Genomic DNA, 24,239 nt, shown 5'->3' with positions numbered 1-24,239 from the left:
GATATTTTGTGGTGAAAAGGGTTGATGGTCTCGACATTCTGCTGGAAACGAGCCCACCTGGACATCCTGGACAAGTTAAGTTTGAGGCTCTGGAGAGTTCTCTTGAACATGGGGATTCAGCGACTTACTGATTTACTGATTTTTTGCCCAGAAATGGAAGATGGATCGTCTTTTGTTTGCATAAGTGGAAATAAATGGTCGCAAGCTGTGGGTACCAAGAGATTTGGTGGAGGCCAAGGGTGACGTCCTTGACTTGTCGTCACAACACTGTTCTTCACTGTGATGTACCCAAAAATGTTCCCAAAAGTTCAAGATAGAGCCAATCAATATTTTGTCCATTTTGCAGACTCTATAGCTGTAGGCTGAAGCCTGAAGACAAGCTTGGTAAGGAATCCTACGATAGATATCAAGCAGCACTGAACAAGTGCAAGGGCTTAAAAAACTTTCCAATGGACTCATTATCCCAGTGAGGAAGAGAGAATTCATGAGATAGTTCATACCAGTGTTTCTTATGCAGTTACCTGCAGGAGTTCTAAGATGCCTATGACAGAAAGATGTAGCAATTCTTGGGCAAATTACCATTGTGATTTGCAATCTAAACTAATTCTCCTTAAAAAACTTGTGAAAATGACAAATAAATGAAATAAAATAAACTTAAAATGATGACCATAATTCATTTTATTTATGAATTTTATATATAGAAAAAAGTATAAGTGAATCCTTTCATTCCAAATGTTGATTTATTATGTGGTTACTTTAATGTTAATTTTGTAATGTTAACAATATATAAAATTGTTGACTAACCCACGGAATAAAGTTTCAAATAGCAGGTATCTTGGTTGAACCATAATGTCAAAATGATTATGTATGTGAAAGAAGCAAAGACAATATTGTTCGGAATATAATAAAATTTAAAATTATTTAATATTTATTTAGATTTTGCTAGATATGAATAACCTTATATAAATTAGTTCTCCTTAAAACCTTGTAAATATAAAAATAAAATAAAAAATAAAATTCATTTAAAATAATGACCACAATTCATTTATATATATATATGAATTTAAATACATAAAAATAGTATAAAATTAATTAATTTTTATTTTTAGTTTCTCTAAATATAGTAAATTTTAAAATAAATAATAACTTTTTTCAATTTTTAATTTTTTCTATATTCTAAATAATATCCCCACTGTGAGTGCATGGAATATAGAAAGGGAATACAGAAATGTGTATATCAATTAACCCAAAAACCCTAGCTTATATACAGGAGCGAGTGGTCCGGATTGAAACCAATCCGACGGCTACCAAAATCCACTACGCTAATATTAATATACGGCATCGTAGCCGTACACTTGGCCCTCACATCATCCCCTCCTCTCGGAATAATGAAAGGCCGTCAGGGTTCTCTTGTAGATGGGCCGGGATCTGGAGGAACATCAGGAGGAGGCATCGGTGGATCTGTAGACGGTATTAATTGCTCCTGATCCTTTTGTATGAAGCGTTTTAACCGCTGCACATGCACAATCTCCGGAGGATTGGCCTGCTGAACGTCATGCCGAACCTCATAAACTTGTGGTCCAACTTGCCGCAACACCCGATATGGTCCTTTCCACTGCGCAAGGAGCCCCTTAGATAAACCACGTACCGTAAGATGGGGAAAACGGACTAACACCAAATCATCCACTTTGTACTCCGCTGGTGGACGATGATGGGAATTGTAGCGCCGTTGTTGTCCCACTTGTATGCGGCCTAAGTGTTCAGCAGACTCTGCTCGGACAAGTGGAAGAATGCTTGTCAAATATTGATCCCATGACCTAGCATCAGGAGCTCGTGGCAATCGCGAAGGTAAACCCAGCTCTATTGGTAATATTGGATCATGACCATATAGAAGTTTATATGGTGAAGCACCAACAGAACTCTGCACCCCTGTGACATAAGCATACCGAAGAGACGGCAAATAACCATCCCAATCCGAATGTTGAAAGTTCACATACTTCGCAATCATCCCTTTGAATGTCCGAACGAGCCGTTCCACCAGACCGTCTGATTGTGGATGATAAGCACTCGTAAAAGTGTGGCGTATCCCCAACCAAGATGTCAAAACATGAAATACCTCAGCCATAAATGCAGGATCATTATCCGAAAGAATCTGTTCTGGACAAGAATGCTGGAACACCACTCGATTGAGGAGGAAGTATCCAACAGCAGTTGCAGAGGCACTAGCAAGAGCACCAACTTCCACCCAACGAGTTAAGTAGTCAGAAGCAATAATAACATACTCATTGCCAGCAGTCGATCGCGGAAAAGGTCCCATAAGATCAAATGCCACCAACTCAAACGGACGAGAAACTGCAATTGACTCCAACTGTCCTTCCGCAGCACAAGGGGGAGTATTACGAGCTTGGCACCAAACGCAGCTACGCACATACCGGATAATATCACATCGCATCTCTGGCCAATAGAAAGATCTGCGCAGCTTCTTGGTGACACGACGGTGTCCCATATGCCCACCTAGAATAGGAGAATCATGGTAGGTATGGAGAAACCGCGGAATAAACACCGAAGGCACCACCAGCCGTAAATGAGCATCAGGATCTGTCCCCACAAAATAAAGAAGGCCATCTTCAAGGCGATATTGAGAATGTAAATGCCGAAAAGGCAAGTCATCAGCAAGTGATGCAGGATTCTCAAACCCATCTCGAAGCCTTCGAATCCACGGCTCAATCTTTTGAGCCTCGCGAACCTCATCCAGAGAAGGTAGATCTTGCTCTACGCCCTGTGGACACTGAACGTCAAGGACAGCAACCGCCGACGGCACAGAATCCTCATCTAGAAAATCCACAGATGTTGGAACAACAGGTTCGTCAGAAACATGAGAAGTGAGTGGAGAAGGAAGAGGAGCTCGAGAAAGGGCATCAGCATCAGCCATAGAACTCCCTGGGCGATGAACAACATCGAAATCATATATCTGAAGCTTCAAAGCCCATCGAGCCGTACGACTAACCAGGTTCTTCCGCTTCAATAATGAAGTAATAGCAGCATGGTCACCTTCAAGTAACGTCCAAGAACCATGTAGATAGGCATGAAGTTTCTCGAAACCCCAGACTGCTGCTAAACACTCCTTCTCCGTCGTGGAGTAGTTCATCTCCGCTGGTTGTAATGTACGGCTTATGTATGCAATGGGATGGCGCTGACCAGGCACGCTGGAGCTCTCTTGCATCAACACACCTCCAAAACCAATGTCAGAAGCATCCACGCGCAAAATAAAAGGTCGAGTGTAGTCAGGATATGCCAAAACCGGAGGAGTCGTCAATAGCTCTTTGAGATTCACGAACGCCCGCTCACAATCGGGAGACCAGATGAAAGATGACGTTGATGACTTCAGCAACGCTCGCAATGGTAAAGTGCGATCGGAAAGATGATCCACAAAACGACCGAGATACTGCACCTTACCCAAAAAACGCTGCACATCATTCACACACTTCGGAGTAGGGAACTTTAGAACAGCCACAAGTTTGTCAGGATCAACTTGCAAACCCTCACGAGAAATACGGTACCCAAGATAAGTTGTGTCCTTGGACCCAAACACGCACTTCGACCGCTTCAGCTTTAAACCAACGTCGCGTAGCCGATCCAACACTTTACAAACATCACGAACATGCTCCTCCCACGTCCCCTCCGAGTGGATCAAGACATCATCAATGAAGTCAGCCGTCACCTCCGGCATATCGCAAAGAACCTCGTCCATCATCCGCTGAAAAGTTGCTGGAGCATTGTTCAAACCAAACGGCATCACAAAAAACTCGTACAAACCAAATGGTGTACGAAAAGCAGTCTTAGGAATATCGTCTTCAGCCATCGGTACTTGCCAATACCCAGAAGCAAGATCTAGCTTGGTGAACCAACGACTTCGCCCCAGACGATCCAAGAGATCAGCAGTGTGAGGAAGAAGGTACACGTCCGGGATCGTCACTTCATTTAATGGACGATAGTCGATGCAAAAACGAATACTCCCATCAGGCTTCGTCACAAGATGAGGTTCACATGCCCAAGGACTCCGCGACTTCCGAATAACACCCTTCTCCAACATCTCCTTGACGTTTGCACGTAAAATCTTGATCTCCTTGGGTGACCGACGACGAACAGGAACCTTGATTGGACGAGCATCCCCGGTTGGAATGGGATGACGTGTGGCAATCTTGGCCCCAGACGATAGGTCAAATTCAAAGAGATCAGAATACTCCTTCATGAGCTGGTCAACAGCTGCAACACAAAGATCATTGGAGGGATCGGAAAAGGGAAGAGCAGAACAAAATGGAAACACAAGAGGAAATAATGGGGGAACAAAAGTAATGGAAGCAGAGGTAGAAGTAGAGGGACGAAGAGGTACGGAAGTGAGAGGAATGGATGAAACATAAGGAAGTATGAGACAAGGGGGAAAAGCCTCAAAGTCACACTTGGCATGATTGTGCTGCAACCAATCCATACCAAGAATGAGGTCAAAAGCTTGACTCGGCACCACCCGCAACGACTGCAACTCAAGCTCGAGATCGCCCACACGCACAACCAGGTCTGCCTCATCTCGTGCACATGCATGTGTACGGCCGTTGCCATAAAGAATGAAAACTGGATCCGCTGCACGACGCAAGTGTAGACGACAACGTGTGGCAACAGGTCGAGCAATAGAAGATAAACTCGAACCTGTATCAACCAACACGGAGAGAAGAATAGGAGACCTCTTGTTATAAAATCGAGCTTGGAAAGTAAACACTGGATGAACCGGTGCCGAGTGAACCCCTTGATGATACTCCCGAAAGAAAGATGGAGGGGTCACTAACTTATTCGCGCAAGGTCCCTCCATTACTCGCGCGACTCCTCGTTTCCCGAATGCACCTCGGTATCCAAACCTTCCACCGCAGCAGCACCAACAGGACGTTGCTGACGCCAAGGTCTCCACCCAGGAACTGGAGGTCGCCAATCCGGAAAGCGCCGACAACGCCGATAAGTATGACCAACTTCATCACACGCCCAGCAACGAATGTCATGGCCACGACCACGTCCTCGCCCTTGTCCTTGGACTCGAGTAGCAGCAGCATCAACCTCCATGGGAACAGGACCATCACTCATAGGAAGTGGAGCTGAAGGACGTGTAGCAAGAAGTGGAAGAGGCAACGTCTCATAACGTTGTGCTAAGCGAAGAGCATCGTCAAGAGTGGCAGGAGCAAGTGCATGCACAAGTCCGACAAGATCTTGACGAAGTGCTGGCCACAGCATTCCTAGCTTGATCCGCTCCGACATATTTGGCTCCGCACGAAGCAAAAGACTTCGGAAACGAACGCCAAATTGCATCACCGACTTAGATGGCCCTTGGCGAAGACGATGCAATTGTTGGAAGGCATCATCACAATCGTCGGCGTGTCCGAAGGCGCGTTTGAAGACGTCCGGAAGAACACTCCAATCGCCACGAGTAGCTGTGCTCAATCCATTGTACCACTGCAATGCCGTCCCTTGAAGACATGTGGGGAACTCACGCAAACGTCGAGCATCATCCCAAGAATGATATGTGGCAATCACCGTGAAGTGATCGAACCAATGGTACACATCATCCCCAGGATTCCCACAAAAGAACTCTGGCCGAACGCGAGGATTGGCACCAAAAGCAAGAGGAGTTGTACCATGTGCCGTGAACGCTGCCATCAACTGAGTTTGGTTGTTCAATTGCAAGCGCATAGCATCAAGCAATTGAACCAACTGCTGCTCTAGAGTCAAAGGAGGAGATTGCGGATCGGCCATGAAAATGAATGAGAAAGAAAGAGTAAAAGAAGAGAAATGACAAAAAGCTAGAAAGAAATGGTAGATCTAGACAATGCAAAAAGCTAGATCTAAACCAAAATCCTAAAAGGAAAGAACAAAAGAAAGGAAATGGAAAAAGTTAGATCTAGACAATGCAAAAGCTAGATCTAAACCGAAATCCCACATCCAAGCACTCCCCAGGGACAATCAAAGGTGCCCCTCAACTCCACCAATGTGAGTGCATGGAATATAGAAAGGGAATACAGAAATGTGCATATCAATTAACCCAAAAACCCTAGCTTATATACAGGAGCGAGTGGTCCGGATTGAAACCAATCCGACGGCTACCAAAATCCACTACGCTAATATTAGTATACGGCATCGTAGCCGTACACTTGGCCCTCACACCACTAATTTAACTAAGATATCTGCCACTTTAAAATTTTGTTCCCTAACTATCTTATATATTATTTATATTGCAAAATTAGTGTTAAAATAACCACAACAATAAATTAATGGTTCTAATATAATAACTTGATAGCCTCAAAATTAGAATGTTAATATCTTTCTATTCAATTTTTTGCTTGTATTTATGGAAAAATTTATTATTGCAATTATTACTATATTTAAACCACGAATTTGTAAATGTGTTACATAAAAGTGTAGCTTTAGTGGAAGGGCATATATTTTCTGAGTTAGCTAATTAACATTAAATGACACTTGTAGGAGAAGTAAACAACATCCATTGAAAGTATTCTTGATTATATTTATTTTATATTTATCTAAATATAGTAAATTTTAAAATAAATATTAACTTATTTTTGCTATATTCCAGATCTTATGGTTGAACAGCTAAATTTTTTATTAATAAACTACAATTACAACTGAATTACATTTTTTATTTGTGGTTAATCAGCTAACATATCTGTTTTATCATCCTCTTCTACATCACTGATGCAAAAAAGTAAAATGACTATAAGTCATGAAAGTAAAGACTTACCTGTCATGTGCTTCTTATTTTGTGATGAATGTAAGTTGGTCTCTTAGAATTCTTTCCCATGGCACTTTCCTTGACACTTCTCTGATAGTTGGCAGAAGAAACTGTTGAATTTTCCAGGTTCCTGTAGTGGCAGAAATGTAAAGGAGGAGTTCTAAAGCAACAAAAACCAAAACTTGGAAAAACACTCACTTCTTGCATCACATAAATGCAAGGTATGAAGAAGATCATCTTCTGGAGCATCGTAAAAGAAAAGACTTACAACAAGGCAATGTCATGTCTTCAGAAAGGTGCTTTCCCAGCACAACGAGCCAACAAAGCTTCGAAGTCCTGAACTGGATTAATGCCACCCACTTCCTCAACTTGAAGCCCAAATGATAGAATACTGATGGAAGTGTTTGCTTCTTTTGCATCTGGCTTGTCTCAGTTCTATCTTTCCAAATACTTCTCTGAGCTGTAAAGAAATAATACATTACCTGCACATGCACTAAAGTAAACTGGCTGCAAAGTTTTTCCCACCTTTTTCATCAAACTTGGTTCCACCATCTACTTTTGTGTGTCATCCAAAGACACTGCTTTAATAAGCAAAAGTTATAAACCCGATCTTCAGAACAACATCAACATCATCATCATCATCATCAGGAGCAGTTTCCCAAACTGCCACAGCCGTCGTTCAAGGGAGGGTTGGTTGACATGGTTGTCAGAAAATTTTTTTCGGATGTCCTGAGCAGCACTTGAGTGTTCATTGGTTGAGTGAGGAATTTAACATGTGTTCAGTGGCAACGCGTTTCTCCCAAATTGGAGGCAGATGCTCACGGCCGTCCGATCCCGTGCATGGTAAAATTTTCTTGATCTTCAAACAACAAGAGGCAGTGCTGGTTCTGGCGAGTTTCGAACTCGCGCTACTTTCATGACTCCTTTTCTTACTTTCAGAGTGGAACCATGATACTTGATCAAAGTCCCTTTCCGCGGGACATTTGCTGGAATCGATCAAAGCTCTAAAAACGTTGCACCGACGATCAATCTTGATACAAAAATCCAAGTTTTAAATCCCCATGGACAAGGGCACGGCACGAGCCACAGGCATGATTTTTGCCATTCTACACGAAAGATCCACCTCTGCAAAAGGATGTTGGAGATCATCTCTCGCTGCCAGAGCCTAAATCGAAGGTGCCATTGGAAAGAAGGCGCTGGTCGTCTGGGCTTTGGACAATCCAATCACTGTAGATGCCTGTGTGGAAATCAAGCTTGCCTCTGGATGTCCATACGAGAGTGGTTCTTTAAGATGTACAGGTTGTAAAGCATCAGTATTAACAAGAAGCTCTCTCCTTTTTCTGTGCCCAACTAATTCTACATTACAGTTTTAATGTACTACTTTAGGATGAGTCATCCCAACCATCACAAGAGCCCCTCAAGGAAGTACATCAGTGCTGGTTTTATTCCCTTTTATTTCTGTGATTTCTACTGCACACGAAGGTTCACACATTCTTTGGACTTCCCGCTGCAATCAAAACCTGTGCACGCTGCCAGCGGGCCTCTTGAACCATGGAGGTGATCTTGTATACCAAATCAATTACATCACGTACTATGAGGACGCTGTTGGCCTGGCACGGAAGTAAACAGCTGTTTTGGAGTTTGAGAAGGTAATGGCCTTCAAGCACTCCATCTCAGGGAACTGCTCGTTCACAATTGTAAAGCAGTGAAGGGTTTTGTTTCAAAGGGTCAATTGTATGGATTTCTGAGAATACTCAAAATTATTATAGTTTATATAAATTTATTCTTCAACTAAATAATAATTATATTCACATAAAAACCTCAAAGTAAACAAACTCAAACCACTTTCCAGATTCTTAGACGTTGATTGCTGCAAATGATTGAAGCGGAATCTTGCAAGATTCTACAAATGGCAAAAATTTAAGGAGATCTCGCGTCAACATCGCCGTGCTTCCTCCACAGCGAGCTCGCAGATCTCCAACGGCGAACACCAACGTACCAGCCTAGTTGGATCCAAATCCTGAGGTAGATGTTGGTCCCGGCCAGAGACTTGTTGTTCTTCATGAAAGGCAGGCCCATGTTGAACGCCCAGATCACGTAGTCCTCCTTGGTGACGCTTTCCCTGTCCGCCCTGAACTTGCGAGTGAAATGCTTGGCCAGGTCCTTGAATAGCTCTTTGTCTATCTGGGGCGTCAGAGAGACGATCGTAAAGATCATACACAAGGCTTTGTTGATGATCCTCCTGTCAGGGAATCCAAGTTAGATGCTGGAAGGAATCGTTTCCATTGTCATACATCCGAAGGTATAGAGTCTTTTCAGGGAGTGTGGGGATGGCAATTAGGAACGGCTCCTTGTGGTCTCTGCAAGAAGGAGAAGATTCAGTTCCAGTAAGATATTGTCAAGAACGACAAGGAACTTACGGATCCTCGTACAGGAGGAGTGCTGCGTTGCTGCTGCTGCTAGCCGCGGGAATGTTGATACTGTCCCTAGCAGCGGGATTGCTGGCACCTCCGCCACTGCTCTTCCCGGGATTGCTGGTACTGCCGCTAGCGGGATCGCTCTTACTGCCGCCACCACTGGTCTTCGCGGGATTGCTTGTAATGCCGCTAGAGGGATCACTTTGATTGCCGCCACCACTGCTCTTGGCGGGATCGCTTTTACTGCCGCCACCACTATTCTTCTTTTTCGCGCCTTTCTTCCTGGAAAAAAACATTATACGATCTAGAGGACCACAGTTTAAAACGAACAAGAGGCCGGAAGGAAGAGGCAAAGAGCCAGGAAGGCAAAGGGACGGGAGGAGGATTTGATACCGAGCCGCATTCCGATATTTCAAATGACGGATTCTCATATCGGGAGGCATCCCCCGTGCTGCCCGATCAAATCTGTCCGATAGAACGATTATAGCAAATGCGAGCATTGATTCTAGCTTTGCGCATGCCGATCGGCTGAGGGAAGGCAAGAATCTGGCAAGCTTCATGGAGCGCAAGAATCTGCTCGGAAAGGAATGGTAGAGAAAATTTCCAGAGTACATCGCAGGAAGACATCGATGAAATCTAACCTTCTGCCCTTCCCCATCCCGTCCAAAAAGACACGAGCTTGGAGGAACCTTCAGATTTAATATACGCTTCGCTCCTTTGATATCTAGCATTCTTTTCTGTACTGTGCACGAAGAGGCATCTTGTGCCATGCACCCCAAAGTGGGCATTTGCTGGAATCGCTTTCCAACACTGGAGTTTGACAGTCAAAAATAAACACTGACTGGAATATTTTATATATTTATAAAAAATTCTTCACTAAAGAAGTCATGAAAAAGCATAATCTAACACAAATAAATTTAGTGGCTCTATCATTTCCCAAAAGGCAAAGAGAAATTTTTGGTTTCATGAACCATGACATTCTGAGGCATTTGCTGGATTCTTTTCGAGCTCTAGAACACTTAAAATATTCATAAAAAATTCATCACCAAAACCATCAATGCAGTGATCATGTACCTCACCCAACAACAATCGAGTGACCTTTTACGTACTCCATTTTGAAGGGCTGAAAAAATCGAATCTTCCTCAATGGTTCCAGCGAGTTTCGAACTCGCGACCTTTTGCGTGTAAAGCAAACGTGATGACCACTACACTATGGAACCATGATGTTGCTTGTAAGCAAGGTTTTCCCGCTAAGTGCTAGCTAAGCAGCGGCGCTAACAAAGTCTTCCAACCATGTGAGATTTAAGTGTCGGTGGGGTAAAGGAGAAAGAATGCGCGTTATTTGGATCATGCCTTTAACCGAGCCTGCGACAGAGATAAAATAGATAAAAAAGGAAGAGGACACGTAGCAATATAAAAGCTACAGCGCTGTTTACTGTTCTTCCCTCGCTATCTTTTGATCCGCTCGTCCATCGCTTAGCGTCTTGATCTCGAGGTAAGCAAACGCCCGGATCGCGCAGTCGCGATTCGCGAGTGCCCGCCTTGGGGGTCAATTGGAGGTCTAAATCGGCGGATTTGGCAGGGATTTCGGGCAATGGCGTTCATTCTCCTCCATGGAACCCTCCATGCCACGATCTACGAGGCCTCGGACCTGGAGCACGATCACAGCGCCGGGGGTTTCTTCAATAAGGTGTGCTATCTCGATCGATCTAGAGCTAATTTGCTGCGGCTGTGATCTAGGCCTTAGCCAGATCCCAAATCTGGTCCAAGATTTCTTCTTCTTTGGCACATTTCTTTGGAGTCCTTGCGCTATTGATCATCCTTTTTTTCCCTTGCTCCAGATTATCGGAGGAATCACTGGCGATGGCTCACACAAGTTCTATGCCACTGTCGATCTGGAGAAGACTCGCGTGGGCCGGACGCGCATGATTGGAAAGGGCGAGTCATGGAACGAGAGCTTCCACATTTACTGCGCACACAATGTTTCCAAGGTGGTGGTGACCATCAAGGACGACAAGGCCATCGGGGCGGTGCTCCTGGGCCGAGCTAGCATCGAGGTCTCGGAGCTCCTCAGCGGCGAGACTGTGGAGAACTGGTATGATCTCTACGACGACAACGGTGAGAAACGTGGCGACTCCAAGGTCCGGATCAAGCTCCAGTTCCACGAGGCCACCAACGATCCTCGCTTTGGCCGAGGACTTTGCGATGGAAGGAAGTTCCAGGGGGTGCCTTTCACGTACTGCCAGCAGCGGAAGGGATGCAAGGTGACGCTCTACCAGGACGCTCATATGACCGAGAACTTCCTGCCCGATATCAAGCTCGCGGGTGGTGGGAAGCATGCCGAGACCAGGTGCTGGGAGGACGTCTTTGAAGCTCTCACCAATGCCAAGCACCTCATCTATATCACCGGCTGGTCCGTCTACACCGAGATCAAGCTCATCCGAGATCCCGAGAGGCAAATCCCCGGCAGCTCTGGCGTCACTCTCGGCGAGCTTCTCAAGAGGAAAGCCGAGGAGGGAGTTCGTGTGCTCATGCTGGTGTGGGACGACAGGACGTCGATTCCCATCGTCAGGATGGACGGGCTCATGGCAACTCACGACCAGGAAACTCTCGACTACTTCAGGGGCACGCAGGTCAAGTGCTTGCTGTGTCCGCGCAATCCAGACGACGGCCTGAGCGTGGTGCAAGAGTTCCAGATCGGCACCATGTTCACTCACCACCAGAAGACCATCATTGTCGATGCTCCTCTCCCGGGAGCTCAGGGTGATTCGCAGCAGCGAAGAATTGTCAGCTTCGTGGGAGGGATCGACCTCTGCGATGGACGCTACGACAACCAGTACCACTCGCTCTTCCGGACGCTCGATTCCTACCATGGTGACGACTTCCACCAGCCAAATTTCCAGACCGCGAGCATCAAGAAGGGAGGGCCGAGAGAGCCGTGGCATGACATCCATTCCAAGCTCGAGGGGCCGGTTGCCTGGGACGTCCTCCACAACTTCGAGCAGCGGTGGCTGAAGCAGGCGGACGAGAAGGACTTGCTGCTGCCAATAAGAGAAGTCAGCGACATCGAGCCCCCGGCCGAGGTGACTTTCCGGGACGATCCCTCGACATGGAACGTTCAGCTGTTCCGGTCTATCGACGGTGGTGCCGCGGCAAACTTCCCCGAGGATCCAGAGCTCGCGGCCAAGGCTGGGCTTGTGAGCGGCAAAGACAGCACCATCGACCGCAGCATCCAGGACGCCTACATTCATGCCATCCGGCGAGCAAAGGACTTCATCTACATCGAGAACCAGTACTTCCTTGGGAGCTCGTTTGCGTGGGACACTGACACCGACGCCGGTGCGTACCACTTGATCGCCAGAGAGCTGGCTCTCAAAGTCGTGAACAAGATCGAGCAGGGCGAGCGGTTCGTCATCTACGTGGTGGTTCCAATGTGGCCTGAGGGACTCCCCGAGAGTGGACAGGTGCTCGCCATCCTCGACTGGCAGAAGAAGACGCTGGACATGATGTACAGGTCGATTGCGCAGGCTTTGGACGCCAAGGGGATCACCGACGAGAGTCCAAAGGACTACCTCACTTTCTTCTGCCTGGGAAACCGAGAGACGCCGCAAGACGGCGACTACGTCCCGCCGGAGGCCATCGAGGAGGAGGCAACGAACTACAAGGGAGCACAGGAGCACAGGAGGTTCATGATCTACGTTCACTCCAAGATGATGATCGGTAAGTCTTCCAGCCTTTTCGTTTTCTTTCCACGCTCAAACTTTCACGGTCGAGTCCATAGTCATAGTTTTTGTTCTAGCACACTTGACTGACTAGACTTTCTCGTAACAGTGGACGACGAGTACATCATCGTCGGGTCGGCCAACATCAACCAGCGCTCCATGGACGGCGGCCGCGACTCGGAGATCGCCATGGGAGCGTACCAGCCGTTCCACACGTCTCACCACCACGCTCCTCGCGGCGACGTCCACGGCTTCCGGATGTCGCTGTGGTACGAGCACCTCGGCAAGCTGGACAACGCGTACCTCCACCCCTCGAGCTTGGAGTGCGTGAGGAAGGTGAACGAGCTCGCGGACGAGTACTGGGCGATGTTTGCCGGCGAGGAGGTGGTGGATCTCCCCGGGCATTTGCTGAGCTACCCGATTGGAATCACGACCACTGGAGAGGTTTGCGAGCTTCCGGGGCGATCGCAGTTCCCGGACACCAAGGCCAACATCCTGGGAGCGAAGTCGGATGTTTTGCCACCTATCTTAACGTCTTAGAGTGGTGTGATCTTAGAACTCTATGTTAATTTTAAAAGTCAACTATCGTCAACAGAAGTCAAAGTAAAAAAGTTGACAAGATAATCGACATGTCAATGTAAGTCCTAGCCCTAATGTAGTCAAGTCAAAAAGCCCGAATATACTAGTTGACTTTGACGAAGAGAGTTCTACTTTGAACTGACCAAGATTTTCGGGCAATGCCGGTCAACTTACGATGATATACCTTCTTTAAAGAACGCAGAAGGGAAGATAGTCTCTTCTTCTTCTAGCTGGGCCTCCCTCCAGCGATGGCGGGATTCCTGGCGCTCATCCTCTCCAGCTTATGGGTTCTTCTCCTCTTGGGCGGCTGCCATGGAGAGGAATTGGAATTCGCGACGAGCGTGGACACCTCCGACATCGCGGCTCTCCGCTCCTTCGCCGCCCACATCCGCCACGACCCCAGCGGCGCGCTGCGCTCCTGGCGCCGCGACGAGGAGGCTTGCACCGCCTGGAGCGGCGTGGAGTGCTCGTGGATCCACGGCAGCCAGGGATTCCGCGTCGTCTCCATCCGGCTGCCCAAATCTCTCCTGGAAGGTGAGCTCTCCCCGCGGCTGGGGCTCCTCTCGGAGCTCCGCGTGCTGGATCTGTCCGCCAATCGCCTCTCGGGCCTCATCCCGGACGAGATTGCCCAGCTGCCCAAGCTCCGCTCCATCGATCTCTCCAGCAATCGCCTCGTGGGTCGGATCCCTACTGGGAATGGGAATGGGAATTCCCTGCGCAGCGCCGCGGCATTCGCTGGGAATCCCGGCCTCTGTGGCTGGCCCTTAGATCGCGAGTGTCCTCCATCCTCGATCATCACCACGAAGAAGCACTATTCCAGTGCCCGGCGAGCACTCCTCCAGGACGGCGCTACAGCTCCATCGCCATCGCAATCGCCGACCCCTCCGAGCTCCAATGGCAGCGAAGCTCCATCGCCCAGCGCCGCGGCGGCAGGATCATCCCCGCGGCACAAGGGGCGCAGCAGGGCGCGGCGGTGGGGCATCGGCGCGGCGCTGGGCGTGATCGCCGGCTCGGTCTCGGGCGTGCTCGTGGGCATCATCGCGCGCGCGGGGATCATCGTCTACAAGCGCGCGCGCGCCAAGAACGGCCCCATCATCTTCTTCCACAAGCTCACGCCCAAGATGCTTGCCTTCCTCGATTCCCCGGAGTCCTTCCAGCAAATGCCCCTCCTGGGCGCCGGCGGCGCGGGCAAGGTCTACAAAGCCGTGCTCGAGGGCGGCATGGAGGTGGCGGTCAAGCGAATCCCGATCCAGCCGCCCGAGCCGCCGTCGTCGTCCGATGCCTCGCGATCCAGCGGCAAGGGCAGCTTCGGCAAGCGCCACACGGTCGCCGAGATGGAGACACTTGGCAAGATCCGCCACGTCAACCTCGCGTGGCTCTACGCGTACATACTCAAGCCCGACGCCCACCTCCTCCTCTACCAGTACATGCCGCGCGGTAGCCTCCAGGACGTGCTGGCCCGGGTCCGCGACGGCGCGATGGAGCTCGAGTGGTCCGCGCGGCAGCGGATCGCCACCGGCATGGTCCGCGGGCTTAAGTACCTCCACTACGATTGCAGCCCAAAGATTCTCCACCGCGACCTCAAGACGAGCAACATCTTGCTGGACGAGGAGCTGGAGGCGCACCTGGGCGACTTCGGGCTGGCCAAGGCGCTGCCCGACGGCATGACGCACGTCACGACGCAGGTGGCGGGCACCATCGGGTACATCGCGCCCGAGTACCACCAGACATGCAAGTTCACCGTGAGCAGCGACGTCTACAGCATGGGCATCGTCCTCGGCGTGCTCATCAGCGGCCGCGAGCCCACCGACGAGTTCTTCAAGGATTTCCCCGGCGGCATCGTGCCGTGGATGTGCTACCTCGTCCAGAGCGGCCAGGAGCTCAGGGGGATCGACCCGACACTGCTCAAGCCAGCAGCGCGAGGAGGAGGAGAAGGTGGCGGCGATGATACTCTCGGCCAAACCCCGGGATTTGCGAATCTGGACGAGATAACCGAGATGAAGCGGGCGATGCGAATCGCTTGCTTGTGCACCAAGTTGAATCCGCAGGACCGCCCCTCCACGAAGGACGTGCTCGTCATGCTCAACCCAGGGAAGCTGGAGAACGTCCGTCCCATGGAAGAGCTCCTGCGAGATGGATGAGAGGAGAAAAACTAAACGATACGTACTTGGAAGCTGTGAGCTCAGGAAAGCTTTCATCAACTTTATACGTACGTGGAAGCTGTGAGCTCAAGAAAGCTTTCATTAAAGTGTGGCTTTCCCATTAAGAACAAGTATGAAACAAACATTATATACGTACTTGGTGCCGAGCGAGCTTATTCTTGAACTTCCATCACAAACTTCTCAATGAGAAATCATACCAAGAATTACGTACTTGGTGTGTTGGTCTTCCTTCGATCCGTATCACACCAGTCTGGCGAGACTTCTTCGTCTGCTGTTAAACGTAAACACCCCCTTGAGAACCAGCATGAGCTCTCCGGGCAGCTTTGACCAGATCACGTTGACTAAAGGCCACTGTACACAGTTAAGCTTTTCTTTTACTTAGTCGCCAATCTTCTTTTACTTAGTCTCCTTATACTTGAAGCGATACGCGAATGAAAGATAGAAGAGAAAGTTGACGACGCTGAGCGCTGCCAAGAGCCAAAAGAAGTAGTTAATGTGGCCATGGTTGAGGTTGTCGGCGATCCATCCGGGCTTCCCATCCCTCCGGGTGATCTTGGTAACGATGGTCACCAGCAAGCTCGAGAGGTAGTTCCCCAGCGCCACCGTCGCCAGCGACAGCGCCGAGCCCAAGCTCCGCATGGCGTCGGGCGACTGCTCGTAGAAGAACTCGAGCTGCCCGATGAAGGTGAACACCTCCGACGCCCCGATGATGAAGTACTGGGGGATTTGCCAGAAGATGCTGAGCTGCGCGTTGAGGAGCTTCGGGAAGTTCTTGTCGTCGGCATCCACCAGGCCTTTCTCCCTCGCGACTCGCAGACGCTGGATCTCCAGGACCGCCGCCACCACCATGGAGATCGTGGAGATGACGAGACCGATTCCCATCCTCTGGAGCTGCGTGAATCCCTGTGGATGGCCGGTGTACTTGCGGACGAAGGGGACGAGCAGGCGGTCGTAGATCGGGACCAAGATCAACACGCTGAGCGGGTCAAACATGGAGAGCGATGCCGACGGGACCTTGAAGGTGCCGAGGATGTAGTCCATCTTGAGGCCTTGCACCACGAACAACGTCGACATCTGAGCGTAAACTGTGGAGAAGACGATGACGCTGGCCCAGATAGGAACGATTCGTAGCAGGATCTTCACTTCCTCGACTTGAGTGACCGTGCAAAGATTCCACTTTGTCGTCGGTCTCGACTGGTTCTCGATCGCTGCCTTGTCCAGGAAACTTTCAAACCGAAAGTCACAAGAACTTAGAATGAAGCGAAGCCCGCAAAAAATATATAAGGAGCACTTCTTCACCTGTATTCTGCTGTATGCTGGATTTTTCGGCTCCCTTCGATGGCGGACGCCTTCCCGTCGACCTCGTAGAGCATGGTCTCGTCGGCTGGAAGACGTAGCCTCCAGTTCCGGATGGCTGCGACGATAACTTGAGCGATCCGAGTGAGCGGACTTCCTCCTGGTTTCTGGTGCCTGTACTGCTTGGACCCGATGAAGAAGCCCACAATTGCTATTCCCATTGCTGCTGCCGGTATGCCAAATCCCCAAGCCCAGTTGACGCTTTGCTGGATGTAAACGAGAAAGGTGCTGGCGATCATGGCACCGACGTTGATCGAGAAGTAGAACCAGTTGAAGAAGACAGTCATATACTTCTTCTCCGAGAGGTCTTCGTCGTCAAACTGGTCTGCTCCAAAGGATGAAACGCAAGGCTTGATTCCACCAGTGCCCAGCGCTACCAGATAGAGAGCCAGATAGAATGATCCGATCTGACCAGGCGAGGCCCCAGGACAAACGTCCCCCACACAAGACGGTGGTTTTAACGATGGAACTGACGCTGATAAAGTGAGCAGAACCATTCCCTGTAAGAAAAACAAACTTTTAGCTGCGAAGCTATGAAAGTCGAGAAAGAAGAACTTACCACAAAGTATACAGAAGAGAAGGCAGCGATCGTCCAGTAGCGACCGAGGTAGGCATCGGCCAAGAAAGCTCCTATGAGAGGCGTGATGTCACACGTTCCAGACCAGTTCGTCACATTGGTCGATGCAGTCGCGTTGTGCTGATGGAGTTTGTCGGTCAGAAACACCACCAAGTTTATGGACATTCCATAGTAGGCAAGCCTCTCACAGCATTCGTTTCCTGTTCAAGGCAAGATCAAGCAAGATATCAAACAGTTTCGTTTCTTTGTTGCTCACCCAAGATATAAGGACACGCTTTCCAGCCGCCGGTAGTTCTCCTATCAGCAGGATTGTTCTTCCAATCCACAGTGCCGTCCTTTGTGATGAAGCTCTCTTTCTCCAGATCTCCAGACCAGCCATTTTCAAGATCCTTACAAAGTCGAAAGCACCAATGTGTCTTCCATTCTCCTTAATTTCTTCCAAGAGAAATTCCTCACCTTGGTTGTGCTAGCGTCGGCGACGGTGCTCTCCTCCATGGCTCCCATCCCTTTCCACTCACACAGGAAAATTTGGAACTTTCCAGGGAACTTTAGAACCAGAGTTCCCAGCCTCGATTCTGGTCTAAAGTTTCCTCGATCGCTCATCTGGCGAACCGGACGACACATTTGGCGCCGTATGGCCACGATGAGATGGTGATGCGTCTTTTAATCCTTGCCTGTGGCTCCAATAGTCCAAAAGTCCTCTCCCGGGTCAAACCCACGATCCAGACTCCGGAGTCTCGCCCACGGCATTGGCACCTTTCGACCGATCCACAGGAGCTCAAGGGGATCGACCCGACACTGCTCAAGCCAGCAGCGCGAGGAGGGGAAGAAGGTGGCGGCGATGATACTCTCGGCCAAAACCCGGCATTTAGATAACCGAGATGAAGCGGGCGATGCGAATCGCTTGCTTGTGCACCAAGTTGAATCCACAGGACCCCGCCCCTCCACAAAGGACCATGCTCAACCCAGGGAAGCTGGAGAACGTCCGTCCCATGGAGGAGCTCCTGCGAGATGGATGAGAGAAGCAAAACTAAAATGGAAGCTGTGAGCTCAGGAAAGCTTTCATCATCAACTTTATACGTACGTGGAAGCTGTGAGCTCAAGAAAGCTTTAATTAAAGTGTGGTTTTCCCATTAAGAACAAGTATGAAACAAACATTATATACGTACTTGGTGCCGAGCGAGCTTATTCTTGAACTTTAATCACAAACTTCTCCTGGAAAGGAATGAGAAATCATACAAAGAATTACGTACTTGGTGTGTTGTTCTTCCTTCGTATCAGGGTCCGGCGATCACACCAGTCTGGTGAGGCTTCTTCGTCTCAACCGGGCTGCTGTTAAACGTAAACATCCCCTTGAGTACCAGCATGATCGTCTCCCAGCTCTCCACCAGCGGCAGCAGGATGATCACCACCGAGCCCACGGTCCCCCACACGATGGCGATCACGGCCCAGAACGTGAAGTATTCCAAGCTAAACTCCTTGGCCGGAAGTGACGCCAAGGGCCACAGCACTGCTATCAGCAGAGTGAACCCCACGCCCCACCGAATGATCCACTTTCGAGCGTGTTGCAGCTTCGCTTCGCTGAGTTCCTCCTCCGAAACCTCCGGTTTGTCGTCGACCTCCACCATGGTTATGTTCTTGGTGGTGTCCCAGGTGTAGCTCTCGGGCTGTAAGTAGCTCAGCAAAGCGTGGATAGCACCGCCGGTGAGTATGGACACCAGGTTCCCAGCCAGCATTGGTGCGTTCCTGCCTGTGGTGTCCAAGTTCACGCGTCCATACTCGGCCTTGGTCACTGAAAGCCATGTCGTCACCCCGGCTATACATCCCACTATAGTTCCCGCGATCGCACCCTTCGCGTTGGCCTTGCTCCACAGGAGAAGGAAAGCTATCGGCATCACCGCAGAGCCAACCATGACTCCCATTGCGAGGTACATCCAGCCGAGCGAGACGCCAGCCTTGTTCAGAGCCACGGCTAAAACTCCCATGAAGCATCCAAAGCTGAGAACCACGAGCCTCGAGACCCTCAAGATCTGCTTCCCGGTCGCCTTGGGGTTGATGTATGTCCGGTAGATGTCATACGTGCACAGCGACGACACTGCTACGAGCTCCGAGGATCCCGCGGAGGTGACGGCCCTGGTAGAACACAAACGTAAAAGAGAATGTGTGAGATATAAAGAAGGAAGAGAAGCTACGTACATGAAGAGCATGGTGAGCAGTAGGATGGCACCACTGTTTCCCATGAGAGCAGTGGCCGTAGCCGGCGGCACAAGTCCATGGCCAGCCTCACTTGCCGTGAGTGGAAGATCCAGCGCGAGAGCACCAAGTCCGAGTGACGTTGCCAGCGAGAAAGGGACCGCAAACCAGACCAGGCCTCCCAACAAGTAACCTTTATGAGTTGACGAAGGCCGGGCGGCTATAGCGCTCATCCAGTAGCCCTGTACGGAGTTGACAAATCTCTAGAGGTCAGATAAGGATCTAAATGTCAACTTACGTTGTCAACGAAAACTGTGCCAAAGTTTCCCACGATGTTGATGATCCCAAAAACGAGGCCGCCGGAGCTGAGCATTGTGACATATGACCCGCCATAGTTGCCGCTTACCGGACCACAGGCCTGGCCTGCGTGTGAGAGAGGCTCACTGCAGATTCTCTCCTTGCTCGCGGCTGCCACAAGTTTGCGATAAACATCGCTCGGGCTTCCCAACTTGCTGCTTGACGTGTAGACGAGGTAGACGAATATGACAAGCACGACGTGAACTACAGAGCACAAGCGAGTGTCAAAAACAGATAAGACCAATGAACCGGTCTTACCGATTACAGAGTGAATATAGCTAGCCAGAAACGTTGCTTTCAATCCTCCGGCAAGAGTGTAAACGATCACTCCAAGAGGTATGAGGAAGCTTGCCGCATATATGTCGACTCCCGTAAGAGCATTCACTACTGCGGAGCCACCTAGCAGCAACATTGCCGTGACGATTACATTGGTCAGGAAACAGAAGGAAAGAAACACCATATGAGCTTCAAATCCCCATCTGCAAAACCAGAATCTTGTTTTTTTTTTATCAGCTTCTGATCCTAGCAACTAAAATGGAAAAGTCCACCTTGCGCGCACGATTTCGCAGACCGTGTGAGCCGAAGGAGCTTTTCTTTTTATCTCAATTGCGATGATTCCAAAGAGCAGAACCTGCAAATAGAAAACCATGCTGTGATCTCTCAACCAGTCAACTATCTAGCTTACCTGAATGGTAGCCCCACTGGCATACCAGAACGGGCCACTGACACCGTATTCCCAGGCAACATTCGAGCTTTGCAAGATTGTTGCTGCCCAAGTCCACTAGAACACGAGCAATGAGCACCGAGCTCCAACACTGAATAGTGACGAGCAAGATCCAGACCTGAGAAACGATCACACTCGCAATGAGACCCGTCTTGATGCTTCGACCGGCTGTGTTGAACCACTCGGAGGTGTGCTTGGCTCCAATATACCGCTTCTCCAGCCAAACCTGTGGAATTACGATCAAGACATCAGCCTGGAACTATAATGCACTTCAATAGTTACCAGAAACGAAGTGAAGAACGCAAAAAACGCTCCAAATCCAAGAACAACACCATATCCCACGCCTTGGCTGAGCGAAGGGCGGTTGCCAAAGTAGCTACTCTGGCGCTGGCATTGCCCGTTGACTGTCACATAGTAATCAGCTGCCCATGCTAGAGGCGGACACTGATCGGCCATAACCAATAGGCCCTAGAGAACTTCCTCCCTCTCGAAAACAAGACAATCCAAAAGTCCCGGGAGAATCAAGACTTTTGGGGATCTTTGAATACGTATAATATATAAAGTCCGAGACCAACTGGATCAAAAAAGGTAAAGTTAGTAGTAGATCGAGTAGAAAGAACTCACGAAAATATTTAGCTTTAGCTTCTGCGAGCTCGCCAACTTCTGCTCTTGATGGACGAAACTATGTCGAGCGATCTGTCCATATGATCGCGAGTCTTGCTATGGTGCTTGAGACCTTCCACTGTGAAGCAATCGATCTCACATAACCGGCACCAAGCTGGGCTGACAGAGTTCCTCCCGCGCTCCTGCTAACAAAGCAACAAGCCTCATCACACATCGCCAAGTTGTGAAAGCACTAAGACCACTTACAGGCTCGTGGTATTCCAGGGACGAAGTTGAGAGCTCTGCTGTTCTCGACTTCTTGGATCTGCGGGGCGCTGGCTCGGACTCCAAGGGCGAGTTTAAGCGCCTCCAAAGCTCGGGATCACTGATCACCTTCCTTCGCCCGTGAGGCGATGCTGGCACCGAAACTTTGCAGCCGTGAAGAGCTTCGTGCGGGGAACATCGTTTCGTGCAAGCAGAGCTACCAGGGGAATGCTCGAAGACACGATCTTGACTGGGTGGCATCGTCGGGGGACTGGGGCGTCGACAACAGACGTGCTGCTGCCTCGGAAGAGAAACGGAGCCCGAAACGCTTCCGGAGAAAGTATCTTCGAGCTGAGGACAAAGCTGTGGCGGAAGCTCTCGACGAGAAGGAGCTCCATTCCGCTCGGCGGCGACGCCATTTCGATGCTGGTGGGAATGCGGGCAGCCATACCGATCGGGGGAAAGCTCTTGCTGCAATGGTTGCGATGGATGGAAAAGCTGCTCCCCATACGGCTGTGGCGAGGAGTAGAAGAAAGGACTCGGCTTCACAACCGGCCGTGACGAAAGCTTCAGGCACAGAAAGAACAAAGGTTTGAGAGCGAAAGAACTCCAAGAAAATGGCGAGAGGGAGAGAGCTTCTTACATTGCAGACTTGAAAGTGTTCTTGGACATGGTCGTAAGTCATGTGGCTTCCACAGAGATTGCACCGCACAGGAAGAACGGCGAAGCCCTCTCCGGATGGCCACATAGCTGCGAAGATCAAAGCGCCGATAAGAGAGAGGGGGAAAAAGAAAAACCATTGATTTCAAGCTAGCTGCCGGCGAATCGAGAAAGCAGAGACGAGATATACCTCCGCGCAAGAAAAAATCTCACTGCGAGCACCACCGATTTATACTTCGTAGAGAGATCGCGCCAAGAATCTGCGAAGATCGATGCAATGTAGCGCGCCGATCGCAATCGCCCGTGAGCCGTGACGAGACCGCAAAACCCTAGCTATCGAGAGAGAACGGAGACAAGTTTCATATAAATGCATGGCGGCATGTATACATTAAAGAAAGGATCTTGGTCAATCGCCGAGCTCGCTCTTGTCGACCACCCATGGAGCTATCTCGTGCTCGAGTTGATAGCTTTCACGTAAGCATCACTCTTCTCCTCGTCCACCATAGCCCGAGCAACGATCTTCCTGCTGCCTTTGAGCACCAAAACTTTGCGAGCTCTCGCCCCCAGATCCTCCAAGTGCTGCTGGAGCTCTGCCTCTCGCTGACGCTCGAGCGCGGGGATTCGGCTGAGGTCGCAAGTTTTCCCAGTGAAGTCCTCCTGAGATCACGAAAGCTGGTAGAGAGGGGAACTAACCATCTGGCTTGAGAAAGTTTTTGTTGGTGAAGATGCGGGCGTGCAGATTATATCCGCTGGAACGTCGTACGCACACGAAGTGAGAACTTTCATATGAATGGATATGGTAGCATATAACTCCATACATTAGAGTGGGGGTTATGATGGCTTTCACGTAAGCATCGCGTCCACCATAGCCCGAGCAACGATTTTCCTGCTGGCTTTGAACACGAAAACTTTGCCAGATCCTCCAAGCGCTGCTGGAGCTGCCTCTGGGTGACGCTCGAGTGCGTGGATTCGGCTGAGCTTCACTGGTTGCAAGTTTCTGTAGGTTTCCCCCCTGTAGATCACAAAGAAGCTAAGTAGAGAAGAGAACTATGTTTCTCGCTACTGAGAAAGCTCTCGGGCGTAGCAGCGGCGGAGGATGGAAGGCCGTGGGGATTATATCCACTGGAACGTCGTCGCTTCCCCGCTGGGATCTGCTTCTCGTGAACTGGGACAATGCAAGCGAGCGGTTTCTCTCGATCAGCCGCTCTGAAAGAATTCAGCTGCCATGCTAGATAGAGAACTTCCTTCTCGAAAACCAAAAGTCCCGGTGCTAACGCTCTCCTGCTCATCACAATGAAAACCACTTACAGGCTGCGCCAGAGGTGGGAGCGTGAGGCCGGAAGGGCACGAAAGTCTCGCCCTCTTGGGCGCTTCTCTTCCAAGGGCGAGTTTAAGAAGCCTCTCCAATCCTTCGCTCGCCTGAGGCTCGCCGACCAGATGCAGAAGGTCGCGTAGCTCCGGCGTGCCTACACTTCCATGGGAAGTATGCTCCAAAGGGAAAGGGCCCGGCACAGAAAAGAAAGATTTTGACAAAACGAACAGGAATGGCGATCAGAGTCTTACCTTGCAGATGTTAGCGTGTTGTTGCAGTTGCACCTCGTCGTAGTTCATGGTGCTTCCACAGATATTGCAGCGGACTGAAACAATGGAGAAGGACATCGCTGTGGCGAATCGGAAAGGAGAGAAAATGGAGAAAGAGAGCCAAAGAACCGCCCTCGCCTAAGAGCAAAGCAGAGAAATATCACTGCGAGCGGCATTTTTATACAAGAATCCCGAAGGATCTCAAAGCAAAGCAAACACCAAGAACGCCGAACGATCGTTGACGAGTGAAAAGCCCT

The 24,239-nt window shown here is 49.7% G+C and overlaps 4 protein-coding genes and 1 non-coding gene across 8 annotated transcripts; 2 read left to right on the top strand and 3 right to left on the bottom strand.

The window, feature by feature from the left end:
• Positions 1 to 10,351: 10,351 nt before the first annotated feature.
• TRNAV-UAC lies at positions 10,352 to 10,424 on the bottom strand. Its single transcript has one exon. It is a non-coding gene; the product is annotated as a tRNA-Val (tRNA).
• Positions 10,425 to 10,611: 187 nt separating this feature from the next.
• LOC9651333 (phospholipase D alpha 1) lies at positions 10,612 to 13,573 on the top strand. Its single transcript, XM_002972469.2, has 4 exons — positions 10,612 to 10,699; positions 10,787 to 10,894; positions 11,046 to 12,924; positions 13,036 to 13,573. The coding sequence occupies exons 2-4, from the start codon at positions 10,799 to 10,801 to the stop codon at positions 13,464 to 13,466; spliced, it is 2,406 nt and encodes an 801-aa protein (XP_002972515.1). The 5' UTR covers positions 10,612 to 10,699; positions 10,787 to 10,798; the 3' UTR covers positions 13,467 to 13,573.
• A 91-nt stretch (positions 13,574 to 13,664) lies between these two features.
• LOC112347046 (inactive leucine-rich repeat receptor-like protein kinase CORYNE) lies at positions 13,665 to 18,642 on the top strand. 2 transcript variants are annotated; one of them, XM_024677205.1, is made up of 2 exons: positions 13,665 to 15,596; positions 18,570 to 18,642. In XM_024677205.1, the coding sequence occupies exons 1-2, from the start codon at positions 13,754 to 13,756 to the stop codon at positions 18,617 to 18,619; spliced, it is 1,893 nt and encodes a 630-aa protein (XP_024532973.1). In that variant the 5' UTR covers positions 13,665 to 13,753; the 3' UTR covers positions 18,620 to 18,642. The 2 variants fall into 2 exon arrangements, with proteins under 2 accessions (XP_024532973.1, XP_024532974.1); XM_024677206.1 differs by having other exon boundaries at positions 13,665 to 15,582; positions 18,556 to 18,640.
• Positions 15,720 to 18,211, bottom strand: LOC9650826 (protein NRT1/ PTR FAMILY 8.2). Its single transcript, XM_002972272.2, has 5 exons — positions 18,057 to 18,211; positions 17,857 to 17,989; positions 17,583 to 17,800; positions 16,967 to 17,523; positions 15,720 to 16,892 (listed from the first exon to the last, which is right to left on the bottom strand). The coding sequence occupies exons 1-5, from the start codon at positions 18,201 to 18,203 to the stop codon at positions 16,064 to 16,066; spliced, it is 1,884 nt and encodes a 627-aa protein (XP_002972318.2). The 5' UTR covers positions 18,204 to 18,211; the 3' UTR covers positions 15,720 to 16,063.
• A 52-nt stretch (positions 18,643 to 18,694) lies between the features above and the next one.
• On the bottom strand, positions 18,695 to 22,009 carry LOC9651331 (urea-proton symporter DUR3). 3 transcript variants are annotated; one of them, XM_024677201.1, is made up of 10 exons: positions 21,745 to 22,009; positions 21,499 to 21,683; positions 21,157 to 21,448; positions 20,993 to 21,100; positions 20,836 to 20,931; positions 20,699 to 20,781; positions 20,409 to 20,644; positions 20,092 to 20,354; positions 19,797 to 20,035; positions 18,695 to 19,733 (listed from the first exon to the last, which is right to left on the bottom strand). In XM_024677201.1, the coding sequence occupies exons 3-10, from the start codon at positions 21,328 to 21,330 to the stop codon at positions 18,878 to 18,880; spliced, it is 2,055 nt and encodes a 684-aa protein (XP_024532969.1). In that variant the 5' UTR covers positions 21,331 to 21,448; positions 21,499 to 21,683; positions 21,745 to 22,009; the 3' UTR covers positions 18,695 to 18,877. The 3 variants fall into 3 exon arrangements, with proteins under 3 accessions (XP_024532969.1, XP_002972317.1, XP_024532970.1); XM_002972271.2 differs by having other exon boundaries at positions 20,409 to 20,629; XM_024677202.1 differs by having other exon boundaries at positions 21,499 to 21,680.
• Between the last annotated feature and the right edge of the window lie 2,230 nt (positions 22,010 to 24,239).

Source organism: Selaginella moellendorffii, unplaced genomic scaffold, assembly GCF_000143415.4.
Source record: "Selaginella moellendorffii unplaced genomic scaffold, v1.0 SELMOscaffold_19, whole genome shotgun sequence".
NCBI classification, from domain to species: Eukaryota; Viridiplantae; Streptophyta; class Lycopodiopsida; order Selaginellales; family Selaginellaceae; genus Selaginella; species Selaginella moellendorffii.
The sequence above is the reverse complement of the archived record's forward strand: the minus strand, read 5'-3'. Positions and strand labels throughout refer to the sequence as shown.